The sequence below is a fragment of the Vanacampus margaritifer genome, chromosome 2 (assembly GCF_051991255.1).
Source record: "Vanacampus margaritifer isolate UIUO_Vmar chromosome 2, RoL_Vmar_1.0, whole genome shotgun sequence".
In the NCBI taxonomy this organism is placed as follows: Eukaryota; Metazoa; Chordata; class Actinopteri; order Syngnathiformes; family Syngnathidae; genus Vanacampus; species Vanacampus margaritifer.
In genome coordinates, this window is record NC_135433.1 from 21913148 (window position 1) to 21927355 (window position 14208).

A 14208-nucleotide genomic window follows, 5' to 3' on the forward strand; every position below is an offset into this window, starting at 1 on the left:
GTTAGCGGTAAGCATTTTGCCATCTAAGATTTGTTCACTAGTATACATGTAAATACTGTAGACAAATCTGAATGAATTCTGAACTTCACAAGATGGGGTTCACTGTACTCTTAAAAAAAAAAAGTGAGGCCAGTTTATGAAAGTAGCAAGTTTTTATTTTATGCAAAAATTGACGAACACAATAAATACAAATTCAGATTTGTTCATAGTGTAACAAATATTCAAGTCAAGTGGAGGATGTAAACACAGTCAGTCGAGGCTGATTTCACAGAAACTGCATTGAGGACCGACGTCCCGGTGCTTGTCCACATGTTGCATGTCATCATCTCTCCAGTCCAAAAGTCCTTTGTGTCCCCCTCACCCCTCCAAGGGGGTCAGCAAATGACGCAGCCTTTCTCCTTAGCTTGACCTCCTCCCACGGCCTTCTCCTTGATGTACATCAAGTCACTGTGGACGCTGGGCCGGCGCGCGAACGGCGCCACGATGCCATACGCGTCCTTGCACTTCCTGACGCGGAACGACTTGCGGTGCAGCAGCTCGCACGACTGCAACGACACCTTGCAGTGGCGGTCGGGGCTCATCTCGTCCGGCAGCTTGGCCATGGCGAAGAGCGTCTGGAACATCCGGTCCACATTGATGTTTTTCTTTGCCGAGATCTCAAAGTAGGCGCAGCAGTGATCGTCGTCGCCGTGGACCAGCTGCTCGATCTCCTCCTCCTGCACTTCGCGCTGGAAGTCGCGGTCGCTCTTGTTGCCGCAGATGACCAGAGGCACGTCGGCGCTCTCCTTGGTCTTGTTCCTCAGACACGACTTGGTCTCGTAGATCTGCCGCTTGAGGCGCTGCACCTCCTGGAAGGAGTCTCGGTTGTCCAGGCTGAACACCAAAATGAACACGTCGCCTGCGGGAGACAAAAGGAGCAAATGTACAGTTAGGACCAACCAACAAATGGATGACACGTAGGTAGCCACGAATAAACGGCATAAGTATGAATTTTTACAATGTTGGATGGATTTGTGCATTTCTACATTGCATTGACTGTTATATGTGGGAGTCATTAACTTTTGATGTATTTATGATGACTAACATGCATTGCATTGACGCCTTGCATTGACTAATGTTAATGAGCAAATCGCAATGCACTTTTTTAATACTGTACACTATTCTTGAGTGATCTCAACATTGCCTTGGTAAATGAAATTGCATTGGATATAATGTGAATAAACTGAATTTCATGGCCTTTAAGTGCCTACATTAGTGACTAAATTGCATCTTTCTTTAAAAAAAAACAATCGCACATCTTTCCTCATTATATTCTTCTATTAGCAGTTTTTCTTCCAAAATAAGAAATCCTCATATTTTAACTTAAATATCTTAGGTTTCCCTTATTATAATGTTTTATTATGTAATACTAGGCTATAACTTTTTGTTGTAAAAAAAAATATTTCCTCCCATTTCCCCCCTTTTAGAAATGACGTATTTTTTCCTCATAATATTGCAACATTAATTTTTATAAGGCTAAGAAGCCTCCCGCAAAAAAACAAATACTTTAATATTCAGATTTTTTTCCCGATAATGTAATTTGGGGATGTTCAAAAATTCTAACATTTTTCTCATAATATTGCAACTTTATTGCTAAATTGCAGTGAGTGAGCTGCATTGCCTAAATTTCAATTTGACATTACTGCATTGCATGCACACTATTGCATCAGTTTGCGGTGCATAATATCCTTTAATGCCATACATTCCTGAGTAAATTCTGCAAGTAACCACAACATTGACGTTAATTGGCTTCATGCAGGAGCTCCAAACGCACCTGTGAGGATGGAGAGTCTCCTCATGGCTGGGAAAGGATGGTTCCCGGACGTGTCCAAAATGTCCAGCTGGTAAACGTTCCCGCGGATGCTGTAGAACTTCCTGTGGAAGTCCTCGATGGTCGGCGTGTACTGCTCGTCCACTCGCGAGTTTAAGAAGCGCGAGATGATGGCCGTCTTGCCCACTTTGTTGGAGCCCAGGATGACCATCCTGCGGCAGTTCTTGGCCGGGATGTTGAACTCGTTCTCGGAGGGTGTCATCTTCTTGATCATGGTGGATGCAAGTTTTGAAAATCCACTTTGTGTGCGTGTGTGTGGTGATGTGAGACTTACGGTGCGGGTCTCATAGATGCTACAAGTGGTCCGGGGTGGCGCTTTTATTGGGCAGATGGCCGCGCCTCCCGTGTGCGTCACGCGTCACGCTCCCCGGCGGAGGCAGCTGGAACAGATTGACAGACTAACCCCCCCCCCCCCCCCCCACCCCACCCCTTGTGATTGCGTGACATCAGTCCACTGCAACGCACAACCTGAATAAGACTGTTTCGTTTGAAATTTAGTTGAAAGCAATCACGCGCAAAACAGCTGAAAAGTGAAAAGGCGTATATTGTCGTTTTTCATTATTTTTTTTAAATAGGTCGTTGCATTTTTCTCTTGCAAACATCCGTCAGTTCATTTCTCTGAGACGCCCCCAAGAGGAAAAACAGCTGGAGTGTCAAGGTTAGACCAAAAGGGGGCACCCAACTTCAGAAATACAAGAATTGTGTCTTTTGGACAGGCTTTAAAGGGAACTGCTTTTGTATGTTGGAGTTCAATTTAACAGCTCCAAACATACAATGCCACTTTTCTTTTGCGCTAAACAAGGTGCAAAAATGTACACGATAAGACTATGAATGACAGAGTAGACACATGGTATAGGCCTATACCTGTATATAGTGATAAAGTGGCCACCATAAACAACTATGACCCTTACACAATTCAAACATCACTCGTCCATTGTGTGCAAAGACAATAAAACTGAGACAATTCCACTTGATAGCCCAGAATTGTTGACAGCCGGGCTTACTTTAGTTAAAATGCCATCTAGGAGGCTGCATGGCCCCATGGAAATATTTATTCTACTTTTTCTTTATTTTTTTCCAGATATATGAGTTAGTTAAACGAGTTTGGCCAGAAAGAAAGTTTGTTTGTTTGTCTTATTAATTCAATTTTCCTTTCAGACATGTCATTGTAACTAACAGCTTCCAACACAACATATACTCATTACATCCGAAAAGTAAAACTTAAAAAACGTAAACTCTATTATCCTGTACTAAGCATTTGCTTTTTTATGTTCCAACGCATTCACAATTTTAATAGGTCAATTTATTTTTAGTCCAAGGCGTTTAAATATGGACTCACAACGTTAAGTATTGTTGTATGGAAAATTAACATTCACTCTGTGGCAGGTGTATGTTCAATATGCAATTAAGCCACGTCAAACATCTCCCAAAACAGAGCGAGTGCAGCAGCCATCGACTTCCTTCCCGTGTTGTTGCCAGCCAGCTTTGTGACTCAAACGCTTCTCATCCACTTAGCCGACTTGGCCACTTATTACCTTTAACTTCTCTTCTCAGCATGTGAGTCAAGTGCTCACAAGAGAAAGAGTGCAAGATCGAGGGAAGAAGTCTTGTGATGTATGTGTTGCTATTTTCGTGGCCAGGGAACGGCCCGCGGGACACCACATTAGGTACGCCGGCACGATGGTTGGAGTTTTACCATGTGTTCCAGGAAAGCTTTTTTTTATAGTGTACAAATGATGGAAAATGTCATTTTTATATACAAATAGTTGTATTAATGATTGACCTCGCTAGATAGAATATTCTCTTGTTTCTGTGTCAAACACACTGTATTTACCTTGATTTAAAGCGAAATGTACAAATGGCCCTGACCTTTTTAGGCGAGGGACGAAATTGGATAGGTGTACTTAAGGCGGCTGTTCTCGGCTCGGAGCGCCGGGTTTGTGTAACCGCGGCGGAGGTGGTCCACTAGTGCTCACTTAGGCCAGTAATGAAGCCAGTGTGTTCTCTCCGCCGGAGACACATGCTGTGTGGTGCGTTCTGCTGTAACACTGCAGGACATGAACATAAGTATTATCTCTCATAAGCACAAGTGAAGTTATAAGCAGTGATTGACATGTGAAGCCATCAACACATACAGCACACTGATGAAATAATGTTGATTTGAGTAAAAACGCCTGCTGTCGTGAGTCAAGGACATTCACATAGAAGTTCAGTAATCCACTCTCAGGTATCCTTGAAGACAGATACATATGATTGGAAAATGTCACACTGGCATTCCCATGAGAATTTAAATGGAAATTTTACATAAATATTTACTCTATAGTGAGTTTGACCATTTTGGAACAAATATCACTCAGATTAATTGCAGCTAAGGGGACTGCACAATCACACTGAGGAGCTACAGAGGCGCTAGCTAGCTTGCTAGCTGGCTAACCCGCCGCATCACAGCTGAGGAAAGTGTTTCGCCTCACGTCGCAAACAACACCTGACCAAACACAGGTGAGCCATGATTGGTCATTTGAGCCCTGAGCAGCTGTGCTGTGATGTCATTTTCATTCGACAGCAAGTGGCAAAATGGCCACCCCCTGAGATGGAGAAAAACTGGTACATTTTGCTGCTTGGCTCAGAATCTACAAACATAATATTAATCAGAATGCCGCATTTTGGCTAATGGGTGGGCATAGAACATATTATTGTAAAGAAACTTTTTGGGTTGACTTCCCGTTAATTTACTACAGTTGTTTCCATTTTAATTTATTATAAACTACTGGGTCATTCACAGTAAATAGGTTTCAAAACAGCTGTTGAAGCAAGGCAGCACCATGGTATAGTGGTTTCAAATTGCTTTAGATAGGGGTGTTGTTTTGTTTTATGTAACAATTTATTTTCATTTATGCTAAAATAGAAATTACATTTTATTTTATGTTGTGTTTTTTTGGGAGGTGAATGAAAAGGACATCTTCTTTAAAATATTACATCGCACGCGGCCTGACCCACCTTAATAAATGGGCCATCGACTGATTGAAAAGTTTTGCGGCTATTTAGGATTTATGTTCGTGTCGTCCTGCTCTAAATTAGCCTGTCAAGCCAGACCCACTTTCTTGAAAGACAGGAAGTAGGTCTGGTAAAGACTGCCATTGACCGATGTTCGGCCCGGTTCTAAACAAACTGTGCAATCAAATGTGTTTATTTCCTGTGACATATTCTTCGTGAGCAACGTCACTCTTGGGCAGCGGACGTCTATTCAAAATGGCGTGAGGGAGATACGGTACCGTGTTTCCTTCAGCATTAAACTCAGTTTTAAATGACCAAAAACACATAAACATTAAAAAACCATGCAGCTGTTGGGACTGGAAGCATTTCACAATAAGACAAGTCTCAAGATTACAGACATATATGAATGGACTAACAATGACATTTTTTGGCTGTCGCAAGAAAAGTGAAGCGACCATCTTAAGTTGCCACTCGCTAAGGCTACCTATATTGAATACAGTTCACTAATTTCTCACATTATTTTCTCTGTTTACGGCGAAAATGCCACTGATAAGACTGGGAGAAGTGCTACATGATGCACATTTAATCAGTAGGAATGCGATTACATGTACGATGTGAGGCTATATTTGTTCGCAAACTACGGCAACTACACTTGGTCAAAATATGTAGGAAGTTCCCAAAAGACATAACTTCCACTATTCGCTAATTGCTTCTTTTCACTGTCTGTTTGGTTAGGTTTGCTCTACCTCAGCAATGCGCTTGATGTGTCCAGACTTACGTGCTTGTACATGATGAGTCTGAATTCCAGGCTAGCTCTGAATTGTACATATGTGTGAATGTGGGAATGAATGGTTGTCCGTCTCTGCCATTGACTGGTGACCAGTCCAGGGTTTACGTCCAATTCATACTGACTGCGTAACGTACGAATAGAAAGTATTCGAGTCTGCCTGTCAATTCACAGCTGCAGTGCGGTGCGTATGCGGTGCGGAACGGATTGGGCTCTGCGGAAGGTTTCCGCAAGCATTCTATTTTTTTTCCGGACGCCACATGCGGATTTTCATGAAGCTAGGGAAATGACACAAGCCGGACAGGAAGTCGAACATCTGCATCAAGGTAGATCCAGTATATTTCAAAATAAAACCATTTGCAAACTCATTTTTGGGGGGAGGGAAGCTAGCTAACTACATAGCATGACATGAGTAGGACATTTAATAGAAAAAAAAAAGCTCAGAATAAATTAAACATGACAAAATAACACTATTTAAACACAAAACGTACTTACCCATGGTAGAAGAGCCATGGTAGAAGTCACAGAAATAATGTCCAAAAGCATATCAATGTGAGGCAAGTGTGGCTATTGTTTACCAATAGGACTCTATATACACGGTTGTTATCGCGTGAACTCAACTCTCCAGCGTGAACCCCCGTGATCTTGTGGTCGGGCGGGTGCAGATTTCCAGACACGGACAGCGGTGTGAATTGCAGTCCGTGTGGATGCCGTACAGAAAACGCACCGCGTCCGTTTCGCAGTCAGTTTGAATTGGGTGTCACCCTGCCTCTCACCCAACTCAGTTGGGATGGGCTCATCCATGACTCTAATGTGGAAATGGATAGATGGAGCTGTCTGACTATTATGATTTGCTTAGAATTCTAGAAGTCAGTTTCATGCCATGCAGTGAGTTGTAAACAGGCATTGACCTGTGTGTGGATTGAACTTTATTTCGGTCTGTAAAAACACAAATAAAGGATGATGACTTAGGGACAAAATACAAATGCAGCCCAAAAAGCAGCAGATGTAAAAACAAACAAACTGATTTTCATACGGTGATGGTGAGAAATGTGAGAACCGAAGAGGTGATGGTAGACAAATACGTATGCAATATATGACACATCGGCAACTGGTGCCAAGTCTAATTAACAGTTTCCTATAACATATGCAAAGCGTATATGTGGTAACATGAGGGCGTTTGCTTGCGTATTTAAACATTTGTAAGTATGTGTGTATTAACACATACAGGTTGGTGCAAGCTGCTTCATTATGTAATCTAATGCATTGAGGAGAAAACATACTAAGTTTATGCAATATATTTACGGTATATACTGTATGCACTTTTTTGAAAGGGCACTTCTATCAAATACAAACCATACATGTGCAAAATGTGACCACATTACAAATATTGCAAACATTACACATAGTTCAACAATTAAAGACTCTGTAAAGTGAATTCAAAGATTTGGTTTTAAAAACATTATGAGGGTTTGAAGGCGGAGACACTGTACTGTAGTACTCAATTGTGGTAATATAACATAAAAAATAATTTCCAGTTTTATACATTTTGTAGAAACATTATTTGGACGTACGCCGTCATTGTTATTTACGTCGCAACACATTCAGTGTGTGCTGTGACGTAGAATGGCGGCAGGCTGTCTGCTGAGCAATGTGAAACGGCCATAAAGAAAGCAAGTTAAGCCTCGTAGCGTTCCTAAAGAAATAACATGCTATCGGGAGAGTCACCCTCCCCCACGCCGTGCTTTCGTCATTCACCAGACGCATTCAAGAGTTTTGATCGTCCCTTTAAGAACGCTACGGAGGCTTACCTTGCTTTCTTTATAGGCGTTTCACATTTTTCGGCAGAAAGCCAGCAGCCATTCTACGTCACTACGCACCATATGCGTTGCGACGTAAATAACAATGGCGGTGTACGTCCAAATAAAGTTTCTACAAAATGTATTAAACTGGAAATGATTTTTCAAAATGGAATCTCCTAGGTATGTTAGTAACAACCAAATAAATAATTTAGAGCAAACTTGTCATGATAGATGGGGTTCCTTTTAAACTTTTTTTCACCATTTTAGTTTTTCTCATTTTTTGCACGTCGACTGCTAGAGTTTTATCATCTGGGAGCTAATAGCATAGCAGCAGGCTAAAGTAAGTAAATATTTTACTATCCAGTCACCCACACTTTTGCAAAATCCTGTCTTCTCCACCTCCTCTGCGATTCCCCATCAAAGACACACATAAGCACACTTTTAAATCTGCAGCTGCGAGCGTGCACAAACACATGGGAAGAGGAAGACAACAGACTGGAGGTAGGTTAACGCCGGTGAAAGGAAACGTAAATGGCCATACTTTGCACGGGGCCCGGGAGAAAAATAGACGGGATATATGGACACATTTTAAATATGATGAATAGAGAATAAAACTACCTGCTTAATTTCATTCGGAGGGAAAAGATGTGGACACAAGTTATATCCGTGAAAAACACGACAAACCTGAAGGGACGTTGCAGTTCACCACAAAGACATTGTGGTAGGTTAACAAAAAATGTTGTTGGTGGTTGTTTATAACAACGGCTATAATGTTCCAACAGTAACGGTAAAGTGATGCTGACTAACTTGCTAGCGATAGTAGCCACTTGTAGCCTACAGAGTTGAAGTTGTACCAACTGTTATGAATTGTCCATATTTTGTTCCGGAAATCGATGAAAGCTGCTGCATTCCGGCCGTAACATGAATATTACGGATAACAGCCGCTAGCTCCGGCGACGCGCTGCGTCAAGCATACACCAATTTGAGCCGTAGAAGCTGTCCGTAGAAGAAACGGACGCACCCAATGTTAGCCGAAAGCTAACGTCGACTCTTAAGGCTAAACCTTACCGGATCGATGCTATTCATATCAGTGGTGAGGAATTATGGCAGTGACACAAGGTGTTGGCGGATGTTGGGTAGTAGTATCGTGGAATGGACAGAGTTCTGGTCTCCCCAGAGTGATACTACTGTGTTTGAGCTTCTGAAACAAATTGTTTTTCATCAAAAAGATGAGAGAAAAAGTTTTGTAAACTAATTTTAGATCAGATAGATATGTTCGGTATTATCCACTGGCAAAAAATGTAATGGGTGTAAAATTGTCTCATTAGACTAAAATGCTCGAATTATAGTCGACTAAAACTTGACTAAATGAAAAATAGAATTGGGTTGACTAAACATGATAAAAACTAAGCACGATTGAAGTGGACTACAACTGAGACTAAATTTAGACATGGCTGATAAAATTAATACTACCACACACAAATCAGTGTTTGTTGATGTTTCAGCCCATCTGTTTTGCATAATAACAATAAAAAATGTTTGAATCTTTTTTAATTTGTCTGTGGCATTTGAAGTCTCATTTTAAGAGATGTAATGGTTTAGTATCATTCTCAAGGGTAATTTTTGTTCATCAAATTGAAGACTTGCTTTGGTCGGTGAGGCATTACAACTGGATGTACAGATTGAAGACTCCAATAACTGACTTTAAGATGTTGTGGTCACTTGTTTACATGCAGTCAAATATGCCTGAATGTAATCAAGGCAAGTGTGCTGTAATAGACATGCTGGTCAGTTCCAGGCAGCTGTAACAGTAAACAACAGTTATGACAACAATCGACTACTCGCTTCCACTGTTACTCATTCAGTAAGATAGCATCTGCAAGCTGATGAATGTGTTTGTGCGGGCGCATGAGAGGCTATCTGATGATAATGGCGTGAGACAGGGAAGGGGGCCAGTTGCGTGTCAAGCAAGGCCAAGCTGTTGAGTGAAGCGTGGGCCCCTGCCCTTTCCAATACACTCAAGTCTGGCTGGACTGCAGCTTTATTTGGCCCACCACACCCATGTTTTGATATTATTTTGTTATTGTTGGTGACACGCAAGCTGATGTCGATCTGGATTCTTGAAGCGGGGCCTGAGGTTCTAACCTTGCCAGCAAACTTAATTCTCGCGGTATTTGTTCACAAACATGATGTTCTTGTACTGCTCTCACAGAACCGTTTACCACCGACCTTTTTTAGGTGGGACCAATCAGGCGTTGTTTAGGGTGGGACATGAAGCTGTGACCAAACCAGGAAGCACTGACGCCGGGAGTAACAAATAAACCTAACATGGACGAATGGATGCTGCAATTTATTCTGTTCTCGCAGAATTACTCACCGTTTCCTTGTTGAACAGCGAGAGACGCTTCATGCATTTTTATCCGGTAAAGATACTTGTGATTTTTTTCCCTGAGGTATGACCGAAAACGACATTTTCATCCGTTGCCGTGATTAGTCAAAACAAACGTACTCAAGATGCCGCATCGTCCAATCAGCTCAAAGTATTGTACAGATTGTCCCACCTTTCCCAAGCAAATCACCGTGGAGCAATCCCAAATAGATATTGTGATGCCGGTGTCGGTACCAGATGTGATCGGGCTGCTAGATTGTATCGGGGTCGCCTAAAGATGACATCACGCCACAGGATTGGCTGGAAAATGCCCGCTTACAATTGTTCAATAAAGTTATATGAAAGAAAATTGATGGTAAAACATTGGAAAGATGTCATTGAAATAACAAAATGTATGGACTGAAATTGTAAAAACCTGAATAAACCTAAGAATATAAAAGCAGGATACTTTAAGATTGAAGAAATAATAAAATAGATTGAAGCCCCTTCGCGCTTGCCGGTGACGTCACTACTGCAGCGAAATGCACGATTCACTTCGGTTTGGTTTATTTTTTAGCTGTTCACAAATGACAATACATCACAAAAACAGACTTAATGATAATAGGAACAATTAACATTTTAAACTGACATTATTTGTCACATCTCAGGCAATTAATTTGTGTATTTATCATTTATTCAATCTATTTTATTATTTATTCAATGTATCCATCCATCCATTTTCTTAACCGCGGGGGGCACTGGAGCCTATCTCAGCTGGCTTCGGGCAGTAGGCGGGGTACACCCTGAACTGGTTGCCAGACAATCGCAGGGCACACAGAGACAAACAACCATCCACACTCACAATCACACCTATGGACAATTTGGAGTGTTCAATTAACCTGCCATGCATGTCTTTTTTGGAATGTGGGAGGAAACCGGAGTACCCGGAAGAAACCCACGCAAGCACGAGGAGAACATGCAAACTCCACCCAGGAAGGCCGAAGCCTGGACTCAATCCCACGTCCTCTGCACTGGGAGGCGGACGTGCTAACCAGTCACCCACCGTGCCGCCTATTAAATATATCTTGCGTTTATATTCTTAGGTTTATTTACGTTTTTACAATTTCAGTCTGTACATTTTGTTGTTTAAATTGCATCTTTAAAACTGTATTTTCTTTCCAATGTTTAACATCAACTGGATAATTTCCGGCCAATCCTGTAGCGTAACGTATTCTTTAGGCGACCCCGATACGATCTGGCAGCCCGATCACATCTGGTACTGACACCGGGCTTGCTTGATGATGCTGAACACTCGCAGAAAGACACATACAAAATGATACATATGGATCTATATAACATGATCCTTCATGACACGATTTTAACATGCAGCTGTAGCCATGTGTATAAATGTGTTGTTGAATGTAAACTTTTTCCACCATTAGACCACAACACATTTTCCCATAAACAGACCCCTTATGATGAGTAAAAATATTGGATCTTGGTTTTCCTTGCCCAGACGCAGATCACCGGGGCCCTCCTCTGGAGCTAGGCCTGGAGGCGGGGCTTGAAGGCGAGCGTTTGGTGACCGGGCCTTCACCCATGGGGCCTGGTCGGGCATAGAAAAGACAACGTGGGTCCCCCTTCCTATGGGCTCACCACCTGTAGGAGGGGCCAAAGGGGTCGGGTGAGTAGCGAGCTGGGTGGCGGCCAAAAGCGGGAACTTTGGCGGTCCGATCCATGGCTACAGAAGCTAGCTCTTGGAACATGGAATGTCACCTCTCTGGCGAGGAAGGAGCCCGAGCTAGTGTGTGAGGCAGAGAAATTCCGACTAGATATAGTCGGACTCCCCTCCACACATGGCTTGGGCTCTGGTACCAATCTTTTTGAGAGGGGTCTTCCACTCTGGAGTTGCCCACAGTGAGGCGCAGAGAAGGTGTGGGCATACTCATTGCCCCCCGGCTTGGGGCCTGTATGTTGGGTTTCGCCCCGGTAGACAAGAGGGTAGCCTCCCTCCGCTTTCGGATGGGGGGACGGGTCCTGATTGTTGTTTGTGCATATGGACCAAACAGCAGTTCACAGTACCCACCCTTTTTGGAGTCCTTGGAGGGCGTGCTGGAGAGCGCTCCCTCTGGGGACTCCCTCATTTTGCTGGGGGACTTGAACGCTCCCACGGGCAATGACAGTAGGACCTGGAGGGGCGTGATTGTGAGGAATGTGCCCCACCATCTGAACCCGAGTGGTGTTCTTTACTACTTCTGTGCTCGTTACGGATTGTCCATAACAAACACCATGTTCAAACATAGGGGTGTCCATATGTGCACTTGGCACCAGGACACCCTAGGCCGCAGTTCGATGATCAACTTTGTAGTCCTGTAGGATTTGCGGCCGCATGTTTTGGACACTCGGGTGAAGATAGGGGCGGAGCTGTCAACTGATCACCACCTGGTGGTGTGTTGGCTGCGATGGTGGGGAAAATGCCGGTCAGACCTGGTAGACCCAAACGTATTGTGAGGGTCTACTGGCAACATCTGGCAGAATCCCCTGTCAGAAATAGTTTCAACGCAGAACTTCTCTCTTGTCCCGAGTGACATTGAGTCCGAGTGGGCCATATTCCGCGCCTCCATTGTGGAGGTGTGGCCGTAAGGTGGTTGGTGCCTGTCGTGGCGGCAATCATCAAACCGACTGGTAAGGGGTGCCATCAAGCTGAAGAAGGAGTCCTATTGAGCCTTTTTGGCCTGTGGGACTCCGGAGGCAGCTGACAGGTACCGGCTGGACAAGCGGAATGCAGCTTTGGCGGTCGCTGAGGCAAAAACTCGGACATGGGAGGAATTCGGTGAGGCCACGGAAAACGATTTCCGGACGGCTTCGAAGAATTTCTGGTCCACCACCCGGTGTCTCAGGAGAGGAAAGCAGTGCAGCATTAACACTGTGTATAGTGGAAATGGGGTGCTGCTGACCTCGACTCGAGACGTCGTGAGTAGGTGGGGAGAATACTTCAAGTTCAGTTCCTAAGGTCTCTGGATGTTGTGGGGCTGTCGTGGTTGACACGCCTCTACAACATTGCGTGGACATCAGGGAGAGTGCCTCTGGATTGACAGACCGGGGTGGTGGTCTCCCTTTTTAAAAAGGGGGATCGAAGGGTGTGCTCCAACTATAGAAGGGTCACACTCCTCAGCCTCCCTGGTAAGGTCTATTCAGGGGTGCTGGAAAGGAGGGTCCGTCGGGAAGTCAAATCTCGGATTCAGGAGCAGCAATGTGGTTTTCGTCCTGGCCGTGGAACAGTGGACTAGGTCTACACCCTCGGCAGGCTCCTCAAGGGTGCATGTGAGTTTGCCCAACCAGTCTACATGTGTTTTGTGGATTTGGAGAAGGCATTCGACCGTGTCTCTCGGGGAGTCCTGTGAGGGGTGCTTCAGGAGTACGGGGTACCGAGCCCCCTGATACGGGCTGCTCGGTCCCTGTACGACCGGTGTCAGAGTTTGGTCCGCATTGCGGCATTAAGTCGGATTCGTTCTCAGTGAGGGTTGGGCTGCCTTTTGTCACAGATTCTGCTCATAACTTTTATGAACAGTATTTCTAGGTGCAGCCGAAGCGTTGAGGTGTTCCAGTTTGGTGGCCTCAGTATTGCATCTCTGCTTTTTGCAGATAATATGGTGCATCAAGCTGTGATCTCCAACTCTCACTGGAGCGGTTTGCAGGCGAGTGTGAAGCGGTTGGGATGAAGAACGGCACTTCCAAACCATGGTCCTCAGTCGGAAAAGGGTGGCGTGCCCTCTCGAGGTTGAGATCATGCCCCAAGTGGAGGAGTTCAAGTGTCTTGTTCACGAGTGAGGGCAGGATGGAGCGGGAGATCGACGGGCAGATCGGTGCAGCGTCTGCAATGATGTGGACTCTGTATCGGTCCGTTTTGGTGAAGAAGGAGCTGAGCCAAAAGGCAAAGCTCTCGATTTACCGGTCGATCGATGTTTCTGCCCTCACCTATGGTCATGAGCTGTAGGTTGTGACCGAAAGAACAAGATCCCGGATACAAGCGACCGCAATGAGTTTCCTCCGCAGGGTGTCCGGGCTCTCCCTTAGAGATAGGGTGAGACACTCGGTCATCCGGGAGGGACTCAGGGTTGAGCCGTTACTCCTCTACATTGAGAGTAGCCAGTTGAGGTGGCTCTGACAACTGGTTCGGATGCCTCCTGGACGCCTCCCTGGAGAGGTATTCGGGCCATTTCCCACTGGCGGGGGGCCTCGGGGACGACCCAAGACACGCTGGAGAGACTATGTCTCTTGGCTGGCCTTGGAGCGCCTTGGGATCCCGCCGGAGGAGCTGGTTGAAGTGGCTGGGGAAAGGGAAGTCTGGGTTTCCCTCCTAAAGCTGCTGCCCCCACGACCCGAC

The 14208-nt window shown here is 44.6% G+C and overlaps 1 protein-coding gene across 1 annotated transcript; it reads right to left on the reverse strand.

Annotated features, from left to right (window-relative positions):
* Positions 1–139: 139 nt before the first annotated feature.
* Positions 140–2143, reverse strand: LOC144043758 (dexamethasone-induced Ras-related protein 1-like). Its single transcript, XM_077557719.1, has 2 exons — positions 1814–2143; positions 140–898 (listed from the first exon to the last, which is right to left on the reverse strand). The coding sequence occupies exons 1-2, from the start codon at positions 2082–2084 to the stop codon at positions 375–377; spliced, it is 795 nt and encodes a 264-aa protein (XP_077413845.1). The 5' UTR covers positions 2085–2143; the 3' UTR covers positions 140–374.
* Between the last annotated feature and the right edge of the window lie 12065 nt (positions 2144–14208).